We start from the raw sequence: 23,790 nt of genomic DNA on the forward strand, positions 1-23,790 counted from the left end.
ATAAATGTATAAAAACAAGGTGCAAAATAGGCCCACACTTAGCCCGAACCAGTGGCTAACAATTATTTTTTACCTCAATGTACCAAAGGGACGCCACATCATCCAGAGGACAACAATGGCTTGATACCACAGCAACAGAAGAGGAGCATACACACAATCTGCAAAGCTCTCAAGCATCTTTTGCCTCCTTGTGATACATGTTCCCCTCCAACCTATATCCCAACCCCTATTACCCATCCCCAGTCCCAGATCAGAATCACACTCTTTACAATAATTAAAGCAAAATACTGAATTTATTCACTTGATCCGACCAATAACATTGGATAAAAGTGTTGGTTTCATTTGCAGGATGTAAAAACATACTTTAAGTAGGAATACTCACATACTTTATAATGCTAAAAATATATATATATATATATAAGAAGATTCATGGAGGCATTTGATATAAAACATACACAGTATGCTATTTTAATATACAAATGCTTAAAAGTAAATAGAATCTTAAGAATTATAAAAGTAGCATCATTAAAAATTTACAAAAGTTTCCATTTTTCTTAAAAGTCATACTCTCATCCTTTGGGATGTACAGAAGTTATGTGGTTTACACAGTTTTATCCACATTCAAAACATCACGTTTTAAATGTTTTAAGCATAGCATGTACAGTACAAAATATTTCCATAGGAACATAACAGAACCTGTCACTAGGGGCCTGCTGTCAGATGGCTCCCAGTTAATCAGTTAGCCATTTTTAAGACACTAGTCCAGCTTATTGCTACAAAATTCAAGTTGTTCTATTCACCCAAAATATAGTGACTTTAATTTATACTAGACTCTCCCGACAAAGGCTCACAGAGTTATCATATAATATACACCAATATACATAAAACAACTATTCTGAGTTAAATGAAATTCCCATACTTAAATTAGAACCATGAATAGTAATTTTAGGCTAATATATTATCCTTGTGATTGGTATTTTAAAATTTTGAGAAAAGTGCACAGTGAATGGAAACAGTCACCAGAAACGATCCTTCTATGAACACTCAGTTCCTTCCTTTGAATCACACCACCTGAGAAATGAGAACTTTTAGAGCTGGTGGGTACCAGGACAGCCTCACAAATCAAACCCACAGGAGCCACGTGGAGTCACATTCATGAGTCATGGGAGCCCAGACTGCGGGCTAATAAATGACACAATTCACTATTCAGAGTCCCTGTGTAGAGTCAGCAGAACCAGCTTCCAGGAGATAAATGCTGAGTCTTAATTTAGAGCAAACGATGTCATCAATCAGCCATATTCTAGTGTGGGGGGGCCCCGAACAAGGTTGAAGTAGCCAGCCAGGGCTCCAAGGTCTATGTAGAGAGAACGTTGTCTCTTTAGCATCTCAGATTCCTCAGTGCTTCCTGTGCATGAAGAATCTGAAAAGGGAAATATTGAAAAAATAAAATAAATGACCAGGAGACATGTTTAATAATAAATACCTTCTGCAAAAAAATACCCTGGGTCTAATGAAACAGCATTCAAGCTCTGGTTTTATTAAAGAGCTACACTCAAACGGTATGCACTAGTTTATGCAATATGACATAGACAAAAAAGTCAATGACAACAACAAATCAGCTAGAAATCCTGGCATATTTTCCAACATCCCAGACGGTTCTCTTTAAATACAGAAAAGTCAGACAAGAAGCCGAGAAATGCAAACAAGCATTCCAGGCTTGACATCTGGGTTTGGACCAAAATGGATTAAGAATGCCACAGATTTTAACAATAAAAATAGAAACCCTTCTCCATGCATATTCGATGCTCCTGGAATGCATACTGACTTTCCTAACTGGGAAAGATTCATAGTTCGCAGAGATTTTAAGCAGAGGAAGACAGAAATGCAAACTGACTTCAAGCTCAGTATTTCATCTGTGCAGAGCAGTGCCACGGTGTTTTCAGCCACAGACTGCCGCAGCTTACCATAATTGAGTTAAACAGAACCCTGCTCTTTACCAACAACAAGACTGTCCTGCTTGATTCGTTTTTAAAGGCAAATTATGTTCTCTATTGCAAAAAAGCAAGTCAGAGGCAATTCCCAATGATTGTGTTACCTACATTTGCACTGAAAACCTGTTATGATTGGCTGGTAAATTAGCCAATTTTTTTTTTTTTTTAATGCTTTTGCTAACATTCTTGCTGAAATTTCTCAAACAACTTATGGCACTCAAGAAGTCACTTCCTTTTTTTTTTCAAGTGCTTTCACGAACTACACTAGAGGTTTGAAGTGGACAGAAAAAGAAAGGAAGAAAGAGGCACTACCCACAGCAGGGTGGCCCTACCAGCAATGTTCTCCTCCGGAAGTTCCAACTCCTTCCTACTCAGCAGCCTCTTCCTCTCAAAGAGGGCAGAGTCCAGACTCTGACAGCGTGGCTGATCCTCTCTGGGGGGGTTCAGGGCGTCGTGTTTGAGCAGGTCGGCTGCCCTGGGGCGGTGATTGGGGTTCCTCTCCAGGGCGGCCTCCATCAGCTCTCGCATGCTAGGACTGCAGTCAGCTGCAATATCTTCTAATGGAGGCGCCTGCTTGTGGATCTGTCAACAAACCAGCTCTCTCAGCATCACTGATATGGAAACATACCCTCAACAGCAAAAGTATTCTAGTAACAAGACCTGGAAAGTCATGTTTCCCACCACACGCCCTGCAGCAAATACAGTTCATACCCTTAGACAAGTTTCCTTTTAATTTCCCAAGGACACTGAGTTAAACCCATCTCTTGGTTTAATGCAGTCAAGGACACGTGCTACATATGAATAAACGGTGACAGCTTTATATCTGAACAGTGGCCCAAGGGTCACTCTGCAGGAAGTATCTGCTCTGCCTGATCTTCTCAACAGTAAAATGAGAGTTGCATGTTCCACTACATGTCAGGCTGCTGTGAGGATCTATAATCTAGTATCTTTTTTCTTTTTTGAAAGTGTTCAAAGAACATATACAACTTCCTTGGCTAAAGATTTATGCTACTCTGATGCTACTAAGTGGCATTTTATTATTACAGCTGCAATAGAATAGCATATAATTTACACCCAATGTACATTTTAGTAAATTTCCACTAAAATAGCAATGTCTTCTTTGTAAGAATGGGGCTTCCCTCCACGTGGGAAGAACTCGCAGCTTCCTCTCATGGGTCACTAGTTCACCACCATCCCACTCGGGGGGTGAGTGTTACAGGAGGTAAAGCAGGTCTCCTGAGCAGGTGGGGTTCCCCTCCACCCTTGCCCCTGGGGGACCCCCACTTACTATGTACAGGTAGGAGGGATAGGCTGAGCGAGGGTAGCGCTTCACCCAGGGAGGGGTGCCCGTCTGCATGTGGATGAGTGTGGCCCCCAGGCTGTAGATGTCTGCTTTGGTTGAATGGCCCCTGCATAGGATCACCTCTGGGCTCATGTAAATCTGAAAAACAAGTTGGAAACATCTGTCTGACTCCCCTCATTTGTCCAGGTTTCCAGTTCTTTAAGTTGGCTCATCTATCTTTCCCATATTTACTGCACGATTCATCCCTTCAGAAGAGCATGTCATTGCTGTGTTCCCTTAAGCTAAGGAGGATACTGCAGACACCCTCGGAGAGCCAGGCAGCTTTGGCACAAGGGGCTCCTGCAGCCTGGCAAAGAACACCTTTTACCCACAGACTGAACACATCATAGGCCTGGCAGCAAAGGGCTTGCAGCCAAGAACCCACCTGGGACCCCTACTCATCAAAGTTCTGCAAAGCACGGATTGATGTTTAATTTTTCTATTAAAACACCAATTCCTTTCATATTTAAATGCACGCTTCAAATATACTTCTTCACTTCATGTTTATAAATTGCTAAACCTCTAATTATCTGCAGCAATAAAACATGGCAGAAGTCCACAAGGTTTTAACACCAATCACCCAGAAGAGAAGAATTTAAAGTGTAATGTTGTAAAAGTGATCCTAATTAGTCATTTCTATGAATACTTCTTATTTCTACCTACCAAGTAGCTAGTGACTAAATATTAAAGGCATGCCATATTAAGGTGTGTAAGTTCTATCTGGTTTCATGAGTTGATGCTGGAAAAGCAGAACTAGTTTTAAAAATAGTTTCTCTACGAAGTGTTTGTTTCTAAACTTAAAAAAAGAAAGAGAAAAAGAGAGCCAACACTGGTGACCAATGATCTGTATTTATAGCTGGTACAGACATATAGTATTTAATATCCTAATTATCAATATTCCCTTTAAGAATCTTTCATACTATCTGTCATTTGAACATGGAGAAGAGGGTTAGTGTTCCTGGAATATAATTCACAGTAAATAAGTAAAGAACTGGCTTACAAAAACTGGGGAAACTGCCCAGTTTCCCCATCCTAACCACACTTCCGGGCTGGCTTTTGCTCATGTTCTCTCTCTCTCTCTGTCTCAGCAAACAGGCTAAATCGAGCTCCTTCTTCTCAAACTTTCCCTGAAGAAAAGACGAAGTATTTGGATCCTGAAGGACTTTCTTACTAAATATAATCACAAAGTTAAACAATAAATGCAGTCAGTAGGATTAGCTGCCAATAGAGGATTGCCTACGTCTCCTCCTCCCCCGTTGCAGAGAGTAATCCAAGCCAGGATTAGGCAAAGGATTTACTGTTGGTGTAACCAACGCAGCTGTGCACACAGGGCTCTGGAGGCTCTATGTGACCACACGGGAGCATCCTGTCCACTCGGTGACCTGGCTGCTGCCCCTCAGGCAGATCCCCCAGAGTTCTACAGCGCAGAGCTCCTGCTTCCTCAAGCTCTACAAGAGCCAGAGCCGCAGGGCATGGTGTTCAAGGACTCCTCAGGCTGGCTGACCGCGGGCATGAAGCTGGCCTGGTGCCACCCACACGAGGCTCTCTGAGTGCACACCAGAGCAAGGGAGACTAGAGGTGGGTGGTCAAGCCCTTCACCTCTCAACACGTTTATTAGAAAGAGAAAGACTGTGTGTGTGTGTTTGTGTGTGTGTGCACGCATGCACTATAAAAGTAATTCTAATTAGTTATTTACATTCATTATTCTGTCTTTCTCTAGGACATATAATTCAAAACAATAGATTAAATACATGCCAGATTAACCCTGTATATGTTATATGGTTACAGTATAATGCTCTGAATACGAATGCTGAGAGGTGGCAGCGTTTGTATATGTGAGCTACACTGAGGGATCAACAATTATCCATGCTTATGCAGTGGCCAACCCATCAAGTCCAACGGAAAGCAAATCTACATGGTTGACGCTGACTAGTTATATCTTACTGGCTCTTTAGGAATAAGGAGTAAAAACAAGCTCGCTGAAAGGTTCACTGGTGACTTCACAACCCGGGTCATTATCAAACTTCGACTCATGAGTACCACACAGTTAGTCAATGCAGGTTGATTAGAAGAGTTTACAACTATAAACACCAAAGCCAGTTTAGCACTTCATAAAAAGCTATTTGCATTTGATGAAAATAACTCAGTCCAAATACCATCCAGGAGTAGACACTAGGTAATTATCTCATACTCTAGCATACATTCTCCCTCTGCTAGAGAATCCCAGAAAAGTCATATCTTTCTCCAGCCATTGCAAAATGTTTAATTTGATCACATTGCTGGGAAGAGAAAGGTATTTTCCATCTTTAATACCATAAATAGTTTGTTTCTCAAACTGGCTCCAGGAAAAAGGCTAGAATGTCACATATCTGAACTTATGACTAATGCCAAAATATGCTGAAACATTTTCCAAAAAAAATATGTCGTAAGCATTAAGTCATATTAGATTTTGTGCTTTGGTGAAGTATTCTTAAGATTTGAGGACTAAAACATTCTTAAAAAAAAAGTCTACAGTTTTCTCTTCTGAATATTATTCTGCCCAAAGATGACTATCAAGAATCCTCTCTCAAGTATTTTCCAGAATAATTTCAGTAATATCAGCAAAAACAAGGATTTCTTCTGCTGTTCAGGAGGGTCTTTGCTTTGAGAGAGTTAAGAAAAGGCTTACAAAATCTTGGTTTAAAATGAATATAATTTTTTTTTTTGCACTGCAATTGAGTTCAGTGCAATACATTTACTAGCTAGACTAAGCACTGTCATTCGGTTGAACACCAAGACTGACCTGGTAACCTTGAGGCAAAGGTGCAGCCAGTGCCCTCTCTCCATTCCTGGGGACACTTCCAGCAGAGAGAAGGGCATGGGGCTGAGAGGCTCTGAGAATTAGCATCCCACTGTAGTGGACATGGGCCAGCAAGGCAGCTTCTACACCCATTTACCTTCCCAGTTGCATCCAAACCCACGCCCATCACAACGCACTGTGAACTAAGCTATTGGTCTTTTAATAATTCAGGTAAATTTAAAACAGGTCCTTTCACCAAAGAGTGAGGACTGCTGAAAACCACTGAGGGCACGATCCTTGTTGGCCTGGTCCAGTGTGCCATTCCTAGAACCCACAACAGCCTGCCCTAGAGTAGATGCTCAACAGACGCTTGCTACTTGAATCAACTATTCAGCCTTATAATGTGAATGTTAAATTAAATAGATTATTTGAAAACCCAGGAATCCATTTCTCTGAATCTCATTTAGATTTAGGAAAGTTTGGTTTTGATTTTGGTTTTGGGTTTTTTTTGGTTTTACAAGTGAGTTAAATAGTACAGCTGGTTTATATCTTCAATAAGATTTATTTGTGCTATAATAAACTTGAGGCTTATTATAGGATCCCGAGGATTAAAGATAGGCCTGAAATGTTGTCACAGTTCTCAATAAATATTACCAATGACCATGAAAATTATGGTTGCAATTGAATCAAAACAGAAATAGTAGTTATACTAAGATTATATATATATATAAGCTATATTAAAAAGTTACATAGTGGTTAGACCTCAGACTTTAGACTCAGATCTATCACTAGCCAAGTCGCTTTGCGCACGTTATTTTAACCTCTTTGAGCTTATTTCCTTATTGTAAAATGGTAATCATAATAGTATGTGCCTATGATAATAGTATTTACCAATAACAGGTTGGTTGCGAGGATTAAATAATATAATTCCTTTAAAGCACTAAAATGAGTATCTGACACAAAGCAAGTGCTCCTTAAGTATGTTCCAGTGATAATCATAATGTAATACAATGGTTTTCCTCTCCTTCTTTGTCCTTTCCGCAATAATGCTAGAACATTTTTGATTTTTACTCTTAACAAGATATTGACCATTCTTGTGGGAACATAATTACCTCTGTTCCGCGGAGGTCCTTTGGAAAATAAATATCTTCAGTCATTTGAACACTTAGGCCAAAATCCACCAAAACAGCTTTTGTGGACATGAAAACAATGTTGCTAGCTATAAAGAAAGGAAAACTTTTGTATAAAATTGTCTATATATCCATAAATAAAATGAAAACATTATTTAAAATGAGTCCCAAGTAAGAATAAGTTGAAAGGCTTTCCCAACTGAGATGGGTGTAATCTATTCAAAAGAGGAGAATGAATCTGGGTGAAAGTTTAGGTGAAAATCACTTCAGATCTGTCACGAATTCAGCCAATGTGGATATAAATGATTGTAGCCACCAATAATGCTCAAGCTATAATAGCAAAGACATGGAAACAACCTAAGTGCCCATTGATGGATAAATGGATAAATAAAATGTGATATATGTGTATGTAAACATAAAATGGAATATTATTTGGCCATAAAAAAGAAGGAAATCCTGCCATTTGTAACAACATGGATGAATCCTGAGAGCATGATGCCAAGTGAAATAAGTCAGACAAAGACAAATACTGTTTGATCTCACTAATATGTGGAATCTAAAAAAACCAAATTCATAGAAACAGAGAACGGATTGGTGGTTGCCAGGGGCAGTGAGTGAGGGTGGGGGAAATGGGTAAAAGTAGTCAAAGGGTAAAAACTTCAGTTATAAGAAGAATAAATTCTGGGAATGGAATGTACAGCATGGTGACTACAGTTAACAATACTGTAATGTATATTTGAAAGTTGCTAAGAGAGTAGATTTTACAAGTTTTCATGAAAAAAAATATTGTAACTATGTGAGGTGATGGATGTGTTAACTAATCTGATTGTGGTAATCATTTTGCAATATACACATATATCAAATCATTACATTGTGCACCTTAAACTTACACAATGTTATATATGTCAATGATATCAATAATGCTAGAAAAAATATAATAATGCCCAAGCATTTGAGTTTCAAATTCTAAGATAGAAGCATACTATTATCAAGCTGCTTTCTAAAACAAAAAAGTAAAATACTCATTTTTTCCAGCAAAATTTATCATGAGATATTAAGGGTTCATAGTGGGTCTCTTGTGTATTTCCCCACCATCTCTTACTCCTAGAAAGCAGCCAGCGAAGGCCTGTTTAATGGACTATTGCCAAATTGATGTTGAGAATTTAAAAGCTATTTGTTTCTCAAGAATATGTGACTGTGTGTGTGTGTTTTTAAGTCAATACCATTTTAAAAGCCTTATTAACAAGGGAGGGGCAGTTCTTAATAGACATGTGGCTATAATCTTTTCCACAACAACTGGATAATCATACTTCCTTATGACTTTGCAAGCTCTAGTGACCCGACTTGACTATAAACCGTATTTCAGGAGCACAGGGGAGGAAGGTGGAAAGTGCTCCGAGGAAACTGTCCTCCCAGCCACTGAGGATCTTCAGATTACTGCCTGTCTAACTAGTCTCTCGAAGCCAAAGAGGTACATATGCAAAGATAACTCACGTTTAATATCGTGGTGAATCACTTTCTTTGAGTGTAGAAAGTCAAGTCCCTTGAGAACGTGCTTTGTCACCCAAATAATCTCGAATTCTCTCATTGGCCCACAGCTCTCCAGTTTCTCCAGAACAGACCCTCCCTCGCCTGCTTCCATGAAGAGGTGGACGGTTTCACCCCAGAGGACTGCGCCATATAACTCAGCGATGTTCTCGTGCCGGAAGCAAGCCTGGATTTCCACGTCCGAGGGCTTAAACTGATCTACCGGGATCTAGAACACAAAAATACCAGGAAGATTCTTAAGAACACTAGGATAATGAAGGATATATATAATATAGGTCAACCCACAAACCAGAAGGCAAATAACCGCCCTCACGGATACTCTGATCTTATGAAATTGTGCTGCCAAGTTAACATAATGTTTTCTTCAGATCTGCCTTTACATTACGGCAGCTTTAGGTAAACAATTCAAAATAAGAAAAGAAAACACACAAAAAATGAAATATTATTTTCATTTAGAGTGTAGAAATCCAACCAAAGAATTATTTATGACTGAATCAAAAGAGAGATAATTTCCTATTTTACATATAATTTCTATGGCACCTAGATTTTAGGTTGTATTTTCAATATTTCAACTTGTCATGAAATAATATGTCTTTGGTCCCACAGCCCATGATCTAGCAATGCATTTAAAATAAGCATGGGCCATCTATTCTATGGAAAACCACACAGATATTAATAAAAAGAGAAATAGATCTTTCACAGTGCATATGGATATGGAATTTCTCCAAAATATAGTGTTAGATGAAAAAAGCAAGATGCAGAAGTACATATTTTATGTTCCCATTTGTAAAAAATTTTTAAACTCTACACACATATGTCCATAGACATGTTCTTGAAAGATGCATAAGAACCCATTATCAGTAGTTGCCTCAAGGAAAGGGATCTCATTCTTCAGCTACGTCCTTTTGAATCTGTTTGGGGTTGTTAATCATTTTTTTTGGCTGGGAAAGATTCGCCCTGAGCTAACATCTGTTGCCAACCTTTCTCTTTTTTTTTTTCTCCCCAAAGCCCCAGTACATAGTTGTATATTCTAGTTGTAAGTCCCTCTAGTTCCTCTACGTGAGCTGCCGCCACAGCATGGCTACTGACAGACAAGTGGTTCTGCCACCGGGAACCTAACCCAGGCCGCCGAGGCAGAGCTCACCGAACCTTAACCACCATGCTATCAGGGCCGGCTCATTAATCATTTTGTATGTTTTTCTTTTTTAAGAGAAAATGTAGCTTGGGGCCGGCCCCACGGCTTAGCGGTTAAGTGCATGCGCTCCGCTACTGGCGGCCCAGGTTCGGATCCCGGGCATGCACCCACGCACCGCTTCTCCGGCCATGCTGAGGCAGCGTCCCACATACAGCAACTAGAAGGATGTGCAACTATGACATACAACTATCTACTGGGGCTTTGGGGGGGAAAAAAAAGGAGGAGGATTGGCAATAGATGTTAGCTCAGAGCCGGTCTTCCTCAGCAAAAAGAGGAGGATTGGCTCGGATGTTAGCTCAGGGCTGATCTTCCTCACAAAAAAAAAAAAAGAGAGAGAGAAAATGTAGCTTAAAAATTAAATATAAGTACTACAAGGAAAACAAACCCACAAAGCTATTTTCCCATGTCTTTTGCAATGAAACTGAGAAACAGGACGCTTTGGTTCTAAAATCTTTATAAAACGTTGCTAGACTTTTTTAAAGGAACTTGCACATGTCCCCTCTAAATGCAAGCTTCAAATGACTGACCATAACACCTCCTTTTTTTCTTTTAATAACAGATATTCTAGCAAATCTTTATGAAGGAACAAATGAGGTCAACAAATTATTGATCTTTTAATTACAATAAGAGAGACTGAGATGATATCAGCAACTATTTTACATTTTTTGTTAAATCAAAAGTGAGTTTATTTTATTGCACTTTAAAATAACTTTTAATTAAAGTAAAACAGACAGACAAAAGTGTCAAACTGGGTAAGTATCAAACTCAATGAATTATCAGCTGAACACACCCATGTAACCACCATCTAGATCAAGAAACAACTCCACCAGCACCCCAGAATCCCCCTCCTCACCCCTTCCAGTCACTGCTCCTCGAAGGGACCCAGTAACCTGACTTCCACCAGCATGGATTTGTTTGGCCTGTTTTTGGCCTTTAGACAAGTGAAATCTCATACCATAGAGATTTTGTGTCTGGCTGTATGGGCTCAACATGATTATGAAATTCACCTACATTACTGTAATTGTAGGTCATTTATTTTCTTTGCTGTACAGTATTCCATTGTGTAAATATACCACATTTCAGCATCTGGAAACTTTCCAGTTGGGGACTATTGCAAACAGTGCTGCTAGGAACACTGTAGTACACAGCTTTTGGTGACCACGTGTACACGCCTGTCAGTTATGTACCTACAGGAATGGAACTGCTGGCTCATACGGTGTGTGCGGTGTGTGCGTGTTCAGCTTTAGGTAGATACTGCCAAACAGTGTTCCAAAGTTTGGAGCAATGATTGTTTAATAAGAAGAGATGGGGTCTTTTCAATAATTGGTCCATTTAACATTCAGCCCTTCAATCCGCAGTCCCGAGAAGTCTTGTAGCTTTCCCAGCTCCTGCTTCTCAGCCTGGCGCCCTCCCCAGTGGGTGGGATTAAAGGAGAAGTGCACAGATTGGCTCCCGCAGGATAGCTCCCCTCTACCCCACCCCACCGCAAGGGGGACGATGTTATCCAGGCCGGTGCTAAATAAGCCAGCAGGACTGCCTTTCTCATCAGGGCAAACCAGATTAAAATCGACTACACACTTAAGCAAACTTAGGGGCTGAACGGCCCCAGGTAGTAAGTAAATGCACGAAACATAGATGCTTTTGGACAGGGCACCCTCAGACAAGATCCACGCAAAGGGTATCAACTTAAGAGTAATGCGAATAAACAAACAAAAGCCACAACGCCAAACATGCAGTGCACGTTGTCCAGTTATAAAGTACATACCAATTTACACGCCATCCTTTTCTTAGTCTTTATATCTTGTGCTAAGTACACTTTTCCAAAGGCCCCCCGAGGAATGAAATCGGAGCCAATATTCCTGTAGGTCAGCTTCCAAGGGATGAGAAGAACGTCAGAGTCTATCTGATAGCGTCCATTTTGCGGAGTGATCACCTATAACACGATAAAAAAGCAGGAGGGTGACAATTTCAGCAAAGTCCTTTGCTAAGACCCACCCTTTAGAAACTGGGTACTTAGAGAATGCATTGCTACACTCCGTGCTTGAAACTGGTGTCACGGTGTGCAATCCGAAGAGCGCACAGAGACTATATTTAGAGCTTCAGCAAGACAGAGAACGCATGTAACAGAAACACATCCCCGGTCAGACCTGATAGTATTTCCATCTACTCACGAGTAATTAATTGCTAAATAGAACTTTAAAAATTATTTATCTAAGGGAGCGTGACTGATCTGACCAAAAGGCTGAAAAAAAGCTTGCATAAATGTAAATGGTGCCTGCAAGCTGACTTGTTTCCAATTAAAATGTGCTAACCTGTTAGTCCACATAGCAATTACTCACACATGATGCATACAGAGAGAGCGTGGAAATTAACTGATAATGGAGGATTCTGGAAAACAATGTGTTATGCCAGAGATATGAGCTGACAGTGCTACATAAATAAAGTAAGGGCAGGGCCAGCACCAGTGGCCTACTGGTTAAAGTTCGGCACTCTGCTTTGGCTGCCCCGGTTCGGTTCCCCGGGTGCGGAACCACACCACTCGTCTGTCAGTGGCCACGCTGTTGCAGCAGCTCACATAAAAAAAAAAAAAGAGGAAGATGGGCAACAGATGTTAGCTCAGGGTGAACCTTACCCAGCAAAAAAAAAAAAAAAAAGGGCAGAATTATTTCTCATCTACTTACTCACTTAATATATATTGAGTGCATAATATGTGCCAGGCCCTGTGTTGGTGCCAAGGAGGCAACTATGAACCCTGACCTCCAAGAGCACATGAGCAAGCACTTAGAACAAGCAATTTCAAAACCAGGTGACTCAAAAATGAAGAGACGTATCCTGAGAGCAGCATGGGTTACAAGGGGATGTGCCTTTGTCAAAACTCATCAAACTGTAGATTTAAGATCTGTGTATTTTACTGCATATAAAGTATATCTCAATTTTTAAAGAGTAAAAAATTAAAAGAAGTAATTACAATTAAAATTAAAACAGATTAACAAGGTAGTCCACAGGAGACAAGACCTGAAACACATGTGTTAAAAATGCTTGAAGTGTTCTTCCAAGGAATAGAGAGTCTCAAAAATCTAAGTTTTTCCTCAGAGTACTTACTAATATTATCACTTCAGATTACAAATCCAGGAATTATGAAACTATCAAAATGACGTGGTTATTTCAGTACAGAAGAAGCTGAAGGGGAATGTGGACCACATGGGAAAAGAATGATGGGCTGATTCATCTGCAGAGGGCTGGGGCTCCTCACAGCCACCGCTACGGGAAGAGTTCTAGTGACTGTCAGGGTTATTCATTTGGTCTTCATATTGCTAAGCTTGGCTACACCCGACAAACAGATGTGTTCACTGTTAGGGAATGAAGCAGAGAACAACTCTATTACCTAGAAATGTGAAGTCACTACATTTAAAAATTAAAAATGTACTGAGTGCTCCCTCCGCGCAGGACCCTGGGCAGGGCCATAGAGGGAAAATGAATGAGTACAGACCACGGTCTTGACTTGCTTGAAATATGACCTCCTTTCAAGAAGTGTGTCACCTCAAGTTACTGGCGGCCTCTTTTGACAGCATGCTAAGAATGTGATGAATGTAGACCCTTTCCACATTTAGACAGAACCAGACCGACGGTGCTCAACTGCACCAGCTTACTGTCTCTTTCTTGTTACTAAATATTTACAGACCCAACGTCACCAAATCCTCTGTTACCCACTTCAGTGTTTAACTCGCCTTCAGGTAAGTTTTACTTTTATCCAACTAAATTTGTTATAACCCAATGTGACCCAGTGTCCTCTTAGTCTATCCAAGGGATGAAGAGTAATAATAGCCATACAGTGAGTGCTAATTATGGGCCAGGCACCACGCTTAATACCTGAATACATTATTTCATTAAAGTCTCACAACAGTGTTGTGAGGTAAGTACTATTTTTATCTCCATTTTTCAGATGAGAAAACTGGCTTCAAGAAGTTAAGTAACTTGCTGGTCAGTAACAGAGTCAGGATTTGAACTCAGGTTAGTCTGACCCCAAAGCCACAGCTCTTATTCTTTGGATAAGAGTCTTTTGGCTTCTAGAAGGCTGTAATTAAAGCTGAGCCATGATCAAAACCCAGTCATTAAAAGCCTACATTTCCACGTCACAGAGCACCCCTTAGCCTTCTCCTCTTTAGATCAAATACTGCAAGTTCCTTCACTCCTAGTTTACCATCTCCCGCCTTCTGGGGACCCTCCTCTGAGCGCCTCGCAAGTTCTCCATGGTAACCTTTGACGACAGGCCCTGGTCGGAAAGTGTGATACGCAAGTGCTGACCAGTTTGCAGTTCTGCAAAGTCCCCGGTTCTTCCCCGAGCCTCAGACCTTCCCTATTTGGGTTTGAGATTTTTTTTTCCCCTTCTTCTTTTACGGGCCCTCCCAAATAACCTTATAGAACTCTATGCTCCTTATCTCTGCAATTCTTCAACTCACCAAAGTCATCTTCAAGTGCAGACATTATGAGCATGCTTTCGATGTCCTCATCCAGATCACTGTCATCCATACCAAACAATACTGGGCCCAGGAGCAATACTTGAGAAACATTCTTAGGTATTTTAGTAAAAATAAATTCCATTTTATTGTGGAATATAGTTGTGCTGTGCCCACTATGAAATGGATGTGACCCTGGGCTACATTCAAAGAGGTATATTATCTAGAACAAAGGCAGAGCTGGCTGTGTCCTACTCTGGTGATCACAGAACAAATGGACTGCCACGTTTAAGTTCTGTCCTGTAAGACAGGCACGGCACAGGCCTGACTTCAGAGGGCGCTACCCAGATGACAAGGAGAGTTTCCACCACCATACATGAGAACAGCAGACACAATTAGAAGTGTTTGTGAAAGAAGAGAGAAGATGCGTGGAACCTGCAATTTTTAAAACATTGGAAAGACTGTCATAAGGAAGGAGAGTAACAACTGTATACAACAACAACTACCACGATGATTTGCATTCTTTCAACACTCACTATGGGTAAACAGGTCACGTGCATCTATTATTTTTTCCAACAACAACCGTATGGAGTAAATGCTATCATGTTACCCATTTTACAGATGAGTAAGCTGAGGCATAGAGGGATATAATAACTAGTCCAAGGTCACACAGCTGACCCATTTCTGAGCTGAGATATATACACAGGCACTTTCATTCCTGGGCCCACAGTCTTTACCACTACTTATCAAATACACCTGTTTATGGCCAAAAAGTAGAACGAGGACTAAGAGAGTCAGAGATGGACTTTAGTTCTATATAAGGAAGGACTTCCTTACAATCAGAATTGGTCAAATACAAAGTGAAATGCCCCAGTACACGATGAACTCTTCATCACAGGAGATTTTCAAGCACAGACCAAACCGCTCCATCAATTATTGAGATGATGAATGGGGTGATTCAAGCATCAGACAGGGGAATTGACTCAAGAATCTTTCAGGTTTTTTCAAACCTGGAAGCCAGCACTCCATGACTAAGCCCTGAGAAACAGCATTCAGCGTTTCACACCCACATCCATGAGCGAGCCTTTTAGCTGTCCATATAATCGCCAAAGAGTTGAGTGTATGGAACCCATTTCGGGTTATTCATCCCCAGATCAGGTAACGAACTGGTCTAGATTATAAACAACTTGTAGCACTCTCACACAAAGCAATCCCTACATCAAGTCTCCTCAAGTTTCTTCCCCAGGTCCTGCTGGATATTGGTGGAATCTTTATTAAATATTATTTTTAGGAAAATAGCACACACTTGCACATACATGCAGATCACCATTTAACATGCCTACGCTTCAGGATATTTTTGTAATTCCCGGTCCTCCACCCTGTCTAATTACCTCCATGGGAGGTGTGGTGTTGGTTGCCTGGAACACACCACGTGTCTATGCCTCCAGGCCTTTGCACACGCTAACGCTATTCTCTTCGTCTGGAACACTCTCCACTCTCCATCCCCTCCATCTGTCTGACTGCAGGTCAATAACTTAGACATCCACTCCTCTTGGCAGCCTCTCTGATATTCTTCTTTCCCCCTAACCCCCCTCATGGCTATGTGAAGTATCCTGCCCCGTGGTTCCCACAGCAATGAGGGTGTAGTTGTATTGGGAGGTACCACACTGCATTATAATGGCCTGTTTTCATGGCTCCTGCCCTCACCAGGCAGTAAGCTATCAGAGGGCACAGACTGTTCAACACTGTATCTCTAGCACCTGGAAAAGCACCTGATACGCTGTGGATGTTGGAGCCATGTCTAGCAAATGAACTAGATGAATACATGAATGAAAGTATTTGGTCCATATGTAGATAAACTTCATAGATAGATTTTACCTTGAAATCGATTTGTTTGATACATAATTAGCTGTCATTTTGTAAAACAGAGAGTAGCAAATGAACCCAGAAGAGAAAAGTTTTGATAGGATATTAGGTGGAGGATTGGGAAGGGAAAGGTCTTGAATGCAGGATGGTTCCAAGGAGAGCACCACGTGAGAATGAAAGGGAGCCAAAAGCAAACCTTGCCTCTTTTAGCATCTTGTCCCAGACTGGCTATGATCAGAGACGGCAAGTCACAATTCCTATGCCATTATTTATGAAACAGAGCCAGGATAGGTTACTAGAAATCTCAGGGATATATCGATCTTTAATGTCAGTGGCAGGAAAGTCAACCACGGCCTCCAGAGCCATCAACCACTGGGTTGATTTGTGGATTTTAAGGTTCTCATTTCCATTCCATTTATATGTTATATTCTTGATCATTTTAAAAATAAAAATCTTTTAAAAGTTTTAAAGATCCCTGCCCTTATATGTCCTGTTCTTAAAATTTCTCCTGAATATGCATCTGTCAGTCCCTCCATGGCAGGACTGACAGCATTTCACTCTTGCCCTTTGCTGATAAAATTCTCACTAACTTTATCTCCTTTTCTGCATTAGCATTTTTTTTTACTGCAAAACCATTAGGACGCTATTGCTTTGTACTCCTTACAATTTTCCTGACTTCCCTTCTGTACACTCCCAGTGGAGTTCTACGGCCCATCTCTCATCAGTCTGATGGGCCAGGGGAAATATACCTAAGTCTCTACACGTTTACAAGCAAGAATAATTTGTTTATTCTGCATGTTTTCCTTAAAAATACCCATTCAAATAAGAGACAGAAATACATAAGCAATTATGTTTCTGATTATAGACATACATATTATTTTGAACCAGAGTTCTCCAGCTATATTTTAGCTAAGAAAATCAGGCATTGCTCCCAGTTCAAGTTATTACTACCCATGCATAAGAATAAGTAATATTCTCAAGGTAAAGTCAAGTCAACTATTACATACAGTTTGGTATATCCAGACCAAAGCAAGTCACACAACTATGCAAAGTGTAATCTTGCTCCAAACCGAGCTACAGCTGAACACAACTGGTTTCTAACAAAACAATTCACTCCATAGCTGACCTAAATTAGTCGTGTTTAATTAAATGAATGCGGTATGCAAAAAAAACAAAATAATTAAGTACTTTGTCCAGACTCTTTACTTGTTCAGCACTGACCTTCCCCTCACATTAGCTATTTTGCCATTTAGAAACAAGGAAGGAAAGGAGTCACTTTCATCAATAAGCTTGTTTTGCAAGTTACCACCTACTCCTTTGCAAATTGTTCTTTTTTTAAAAATTAGATCACCTTTAACCAGCACTGCCGTTCACCTTTGACATACTAAGAATCTGACAGAATCTCAGGCACACCTAAACACATCACCCGATCTATTATTGTGGCAACAAAGTATTGTCACAATATTTTGGATTATTTGCATATTTGGGATGACTAAGCAAATATCTCATTTGTCATTCATACTTTGCCAATTAAAGACAGTGAATCCGTGGATAGCTATTTACTGCCTACACACCACATTTCTGCAAGAACCAAATTTAGCCAGTATTAATACTGTGACACTTCAAGATGTGACAACAGAGAAGCAAAAAATTCAGCCTTCAAAAATATTAAAGACAAAGTCTTTATTCTCCTCTCGGATAAAAATTCTCATTAAGCCTTTCTCTTCTGCCTAACTGATGATGAGTCTTTTAATGAACTGTTAAACTTAAAATACATTCTTCTTGATTACTTATTTGTAGAACTACTACTAAAATATGGAAAAGATTCTTTAAATGGAACTTTTAATGAAGACTTTTTTTACATCGTTACCATGAAGGTGATTCTTACAGACACTACATTTTTAAAAATCATACCTGGCACCCAGTCTAAACTGAGTTCAAATGATACCCTGCATTAAATGAAGCTGCAGTAATAAAGCTGAACACACAGCACTCAACTGTATCAGAAGAAAACATACCATATTTAACAAAATGCCAGATTCTTGTGGTCGGCGTCCATAAAAACGCTTTGCGGTGTTGGATATATGGTTTGCAAAAGCAAGCAAGTCCTCCACGGTTCCATATCTGACCGATGACAACCAAGGCACCTCCTGGCCACTGAGCAGCAGAGAGTCCGCACGGTCCTCATTTTGATTATTGTCTTGACACACAGTCATTAGACTGGGTTCGTAAACCTCTGGCTCTTGACTTGCATAAAGATTTTCCATAATGTCTATTACATCGGACACATTCAAATGTTTAATCAATAAATCGAGTTCTTCTTTGTTGTCACTTCCAGTGCTCATGTACTCCATCACTGTTGTGCTTTGTAGAGAATCTGCAAAAGAAAATACAAATACGTAGTTTACTATATTTGTATTTGCATTTTGAGATCAATGGGAAACTGACATAAAAGGACTGGGAATGGGCTTCTACGTGCCTATGTTGACACCCTGTGTCAACAGCATATGTGAATTCAAGTTGAGAGACACTGAAGAAAGGGACCTTAGCTAACCTCTAGTCCAGCTGCTCACTTTGTAGAGGGAAAACCCAGAGAGCTTATATGTTACTCACCGAGTTGATGGCATCAGCTATAGCCACTGCAAACAAACTTTCACTAAATATAAACACAAATAAGAGCAGCTCAGAAATCTGAGGAGCAGAGGCTCCTGGCTGGCCCTTTGCAGCTTCCAACGCTACACTACCCTGCCCCTCCCCCAAAGGGACAATCCTCCCTGCACGGATCTCGGTGGCTTTTACGCCTTGGGTCACTTGAAAGAAAAAGAGCTACTTTACCAAATTCAGGAGCTAACTTGGCAAATAAAATTCAAGCAGTGAAGCCAGAAGCATGTAAAATGGATTTTAATCTCAGCAAATCTGATGATGACAGGCCAAGTCTCAGAAACAACTCTGATGCCAATGAGTTAAACAGCTCATGCAGAAGGGGGACATCAAGGCTCAAATCTTCGTTCTACCAGTGATGAGTACGAGAAAGAAGATCCATTTAACCTGTGGATCAGCTGTCCCTTTTTGGGACTAGACTTCTTCAACAGTACAAACCATACATTTCAAGGGTCCAAAAAGGTTCATTTAACATCTAGATCAATGACTCTCTAAAGGTTGTGGATTTACAAGGAGGCCAGAGAAGCTAAATCTATCTTAAGCAGGACACATGTGAGACCATGTGTGAAATATATGAAATATATGCAGGACACATGTGAGACCTTGTGTGAAATATGTGAAATATCATATTTCACTTCTTATATACAAAGGAAGTGCTACACCTGGGGATCTGCAAATGAGGGAAAAAAGGTAAATCAAAGGTAAAACATGATGCTGTTACTCAGGATTTTAGAACAACTCCACTCAAAGGATTAAAGACAAAAGGATTTAAGATATCTAAGAGAATTTGGAGGCATGTATGTCTGCTTAAACTACTGTGCTCCTGAAAGCACAGCCTCTCTCTGAAAGATGTTTCAGGTTCTTTTTTAAAACCCCAAGCCACAGGCCTCCATCAACTTGGAGCTCAAGTTCTGGGGGATCAGAATTGGCCACCCCAAAATGTGTCTCTTTGCCTTGATTATTTTTAAGAACAAAAGACTCTGAAAGAAACTTGAACCTTCCCCCTAACTGCCTAAAAGAATCTGACAGAAGGCCTGTTCCAGGAAGGAGCTAGTACCATAAGATAATGTTGTCTATAGCTGGCCCAGCAAACACTTGCTTAACAAATAGTTGCATTTTCATCTCCATGTGAATTGCCTTCTCCCTTTGAAGCTCCAAACTACTACCCCCAACATCCTTCTTTGTCTTTAGCTGAAAATGGTATTTAAGGTGACAACCTCGGCCATTCCTGCGAGTTACCCAGTTTCCTGGGTTTCTCTCATGTATACACGTCATAAAGCTTTGTTTGATTTTCTCCTGTTACTCTGTCTCATGTCTATTTGATTCTTAGGCCAGCCAGAAGGACCAAGAGTGGGTAGAGGAACTGTCTTCCTCCCCTACAAGCGCAAAACTCCAGGAAATGTTCCACCTCGCGGCCACCTGCAGTGCGCGACCCCGTCATCGGCCTCTGAGTGAATTTCATTGGAGAAAAGAACCGTGCGATTTAGTGCCATCATTAACCTACTTGACGATCATTTGCTGAAGGAAGGAAAGCAGTGTGGCATCCTGCAGCCTGACATTCCATCGAGACTCAGACTGCTGGGGATCAAATCTCGGCCCCCCATTTACTCATACATGAGAGCAAGTACCTTAAGCTCCCTGCAACTCCACTTCCCCATCTGTAAAACGGAAGGAACAGCACCCACCTCACAGGGTGGTTTTCAGGATTAATGGAGTTCATGTGCATAAGTGCTCAGCGCAGTGTCTGGGCCACAGTGAATAAGCTGTGTCATTTGTAGTTGCTATTATGAGCTTAAAAGAGAGAAGTACAGAGTCAGACTCCCGGCTTTGCACACACTGCATTAGGCCTCCTTTCTTATCTGCAACAAGGATGTGGCTACCTATTCTCCCTGCTTCTTCACAGTAAGGTTTTAAAGATTGTATCCAAAACAAGAGAGAAAGGAAAAAAGGCAGAAACCTATGCCGTGCTTTGATGTCTGTTAGCAGCAGTTACATCTAGAGAGCGGGGGAAGCTCCCTCTCAGAGATGCTGGATGTCTTTGGGGGAGACTCTGATTGAAGCTCTTGGGGCCTGTTGAGTTATGAAAGGAATTTCTTAGGCTAATAGAGGAACATTTGATTTTGGTTTCATGGAGCCCTTTAGTTACAGTTTCTGTTCGTAGAATTTAGTGACAAACAGAAGGTAAAACAAACATAGGCTGATTTAGGACCCTAGTGGCTGAAAAGTTCCAAGGCCCCTGTACTTATCAAATGGCTGACTTGAGAGAAAATAAAGTTCCCAGTAGGAACATGACTCAAGAAAGAGGGAAAAGTCCATATAGTTTACAGGACAGTCAGCTGACCCAGAGAGGAAAGACAGGTTTTGGTTTTTCAAACCTGCAGAAAGTCTCAAGAATTTATGTGTAAAACCTAAGGCCGAGGTTAAACACACACACCCCTAAACTGGGCAGGAGGGGGAGGGGGGGAGGAGGGAGGAAGGCAAGGAGGGCAGGGGAGGAGGAGGAGGAGGAGTGCCTGACTCTGAGACTGTCTCCCGCTCCAGGCATAATTCCTTAGCAACGCAAGGCTCCTCTCACACACATCAGCGCTCCCCAAGCAACCATGATGACCAGTCCCCCTGACAAATGCCCCTGCAAATACCCTCAGCACATTCAGGCCTTAATTAAGCAGACAATATGCTAATGATTTCCAAGTTATTCACAATCAGTAGCCGCCTAGCAAAAGTGTTGATTGTGACGGTATGCTAGGTAAACAATAAAGACCTTTTCCCATACAACTCACAATACAAATCCTCATAAAATTCCTACTTCTTAACAGAGTAGACGACCATGGCCATCTTAGAAATGGGCAAATACAGTCACAATTATTTGCTTCGAATTATTTCAGAAATCAGCAATAAAATCAATAGGAAATCCTAGTCCCCAAAATATTAATGTCATACTCTTGGCTACTTGCATCTCCACAAACAAAAGTTGAGGGTTTCCTGGCAAGTGTGACTGAAAACGGGCAAGATTTCAGGCATCAGCTTCTGTCTAACAAAGGATGATTATATCTTGCGTTACTTCCCATTTAAAAGATTTTTCTGCCAAAATATTACATTGCCTCTCAGGGCACATCTCTTATTATATTTTTGTTCTCGAAAGGCCCCAGAATGACGCAGTCTAGCTGTATAGAAGCACAGTGACTCTGCTTCAAGACTTCTAGAGGCCTCAAGTATCCAATTTTCCTTATACCGGGAAGTCCTTAATTAAGGGTCATCTGCCAGAAGTACTGAACACAAACCTCAATCCATCAGAGAGCTGGGGGTCTCTGTTGGAATCAGATTATATTCCACTTGGCAAATTCATAAGACTCAGGCCACAGATACCTAAAGTAACTGTAATAGTGTTTTTTCCCCTGTTTTTATCAGGAGCAGTCCTTTACTCTAGGCCAAAATATGTCTTTCCAGAAGTGAAACAGACACTGCAACGTTTCCCTTAAAGATAGCTAGTGGCCTTCCCTGTTAACTGTTGGGACAATCTGCGCACACCCGGCTTCCTTCTAAGCGTCGTTCTCCGCCCATAACTAGAAGAATTTCGGAGTCCTGATATCACATTCCTGCTGGGAAACATCTGTGAAGTAAGTTTTCTTTTCCTAACATTCTTTCTTAGACCAAAAGCCCAGCATCTGTGTTCTGCTATAACCACTCTTTTGTCACACAATAGCGTCTGGGTTATAAGCATGAAATTAAGTTTCAGCTATTCAAAAGGCTCTCTGCTCCACCACCAGCATCCCCCACCCCCACCCCCACCCCCCACCCCTTCCTCCCGTCCTTACAACCAGGGGAGCCTGAAAGGGCTTGTAAATTATAAAAGCACCCATCATTTGGGCGGGCGGCGGCGGGATTCCCTTGCCTCCGAGGTGCACTCACCGGGTCTCGGCAGGGAGTGCAGCCGTCCGGGCAGCTTACGCGGTGGGAGGCGCGGTGACAACGGGTCCCTGCTTCCCCGAGCATTGCCCAGACCCGAAGTGCTAGTGCGCTAGGGATCCGGGAAGGAGGAGGAAGGGGGAGGAGCCGCGAGTCTGCACTCGGTGAGACCCTTGCGCAAGGTGCTTTCCAGCTGTGCAGGCTGCAACCACGACACGCGCGAAGGACGGAAGCGCAGCAACGCGGGTGGTGGGCACGCCCCCACCTCCCCAAGCCCCAGAGTTCTCCCCTCCGCCGCGGAGACCCTCCATTTCAGGATGGGAACCGCCGGGGCACCCAGGAGGGCTGCGATCAGAAAGACATCCCCGAGCCCCCGAACTGTGGGTTACCTGCGGCCTCCGCGCGCTCCCGTAGGCCGAGCGCTCCAGCCGCGGCCCCCCGACGCCTCGGTGTGCACCTGGTGGCCGGCACTCCGGAGCCAGGCGCGCCGTGGCACCGAGGTCCGGCGGTGACAGAAGCTGGAGCCAGGGCGACCGGCCCAGGAGAGTGGGGCGTCGTCCAGACCGGAGCGGCCGAGTGAGCCCCGGGCCGCCCGCGCAGCCCGCGCGCCCAGGCCACCCTCGTCGGCCCCTGACTCACGGCGTCTGAGCCGGCCGAGGGGCGGCGCAGCGGACGCCAACCGCCGCCTCCCCGCCTTTTCCATTTCCCCTTTCTCTCCGTAAACAGAAAGAGACTGCCCGGTTGCGGGGAAGCCGGAGCCTCCGCGCTGGGAAATTCCGTCCTCCCCCCGTTTGCCCTCGGGGCACCCAGGCGGAGCGGAGGGTGGGACTAAGGAGGAGCGGAGCGCCGCGGGGAAGGGCGCGGGCTGAGCGCTGGAGCCGAGACTCGCCACGCCGTCTGGGGCCCCCGGACGGC

General features: G+C 42.1%; 1 protein-coding gene across 3 annotated transcripts; it reads right to left on the reverse strand.

The window, feature by feature from the left end:
- Positions 1-294: 294 nt before the first annotated feature.
- Positions 295-23,692, reverse strand: MAP3K8 (mitogen-activated protein kinase kinase kinase 8). Of its 3 annotated transcripts, none has more exons than XM_058532709.1 (8): positions 23,265-23,692; positions 18,327-18,685; positions 11,751-11,918; positions 8,737-8,998; positions 7,225-7,331; positions 3,280-3,432; positions 2,324-2,573; positions 295-1,420 (listed from the first exon to the last, which is right to left on the reverse strand). In XM_058532709.1, exons 2-8 carry the CDS (start codon positions 18,660-18,662, stop codon positions 1,290-1,292), a joined length of 1,407 nt encoding a protein of 468 aa, XP_058388692.1. In that variant the 5' UTR covers positions 18,663-18,685; positions 23,265-23,692; the 3' UTR covers positions 295-1,289. The 3 variants fall into 3 exon arrangements, with proteins under 3 accessions (XP_058388692.1, XP_058388691.1, XP_058388693.1); XM_058532708.1 differs by lacking the exon at positions 23,265-23,692 and adding an exon at positions 22,879-23,115; XM_058532710.1 differs by lacking the exon at positions 23,265-23,692 and adding an exon at positions 20,655-21,099.
- Between the last annotated feature and the right edge of the window lie 98 nt (positions 23,693-23,790).

Source organism: Diceros bicornis, chromosome 36 (assembly GCF_020826845.1).
Source record: "Diceros bicornis minor isolate mBicDic1 chromosome 36, mDicBic1.mat.cur, whole genome shotgun sequence".
Taxonomy (NCBI): domain Eukaryota; kingdom Metazoa; phylum Chordata; class Mammalia; order Perissodactyla; family Rhinocerotidae; genus Diceros; species Diceros bicornis.

Excerpts from the sequence above, each read along its gene's own strand:
- MAP3K8 (XM_058532709.1), bottom strand. The coding sequence starts at position 18,662 with ATGGAGTACATGAGCACTGGAAGTGACAACAAAGAAGAACTCGATTTA. Across the intron at positions 11,919-18,326 it reads CTGGCATTTTGTTAAATATG|GTGATCACTCCGCAAAATGG; the intron begins GTATGTTTTCTT and ends ATCGTGTTATAG. Across the intron at positions 1,421-2,323 it reads TCCGGAGGAGAACATTGCTG|ATTCTTCATGCACAGGAAGC; the intron begins GTAGGGCCACCC and ends TTCCCTTTTCAG.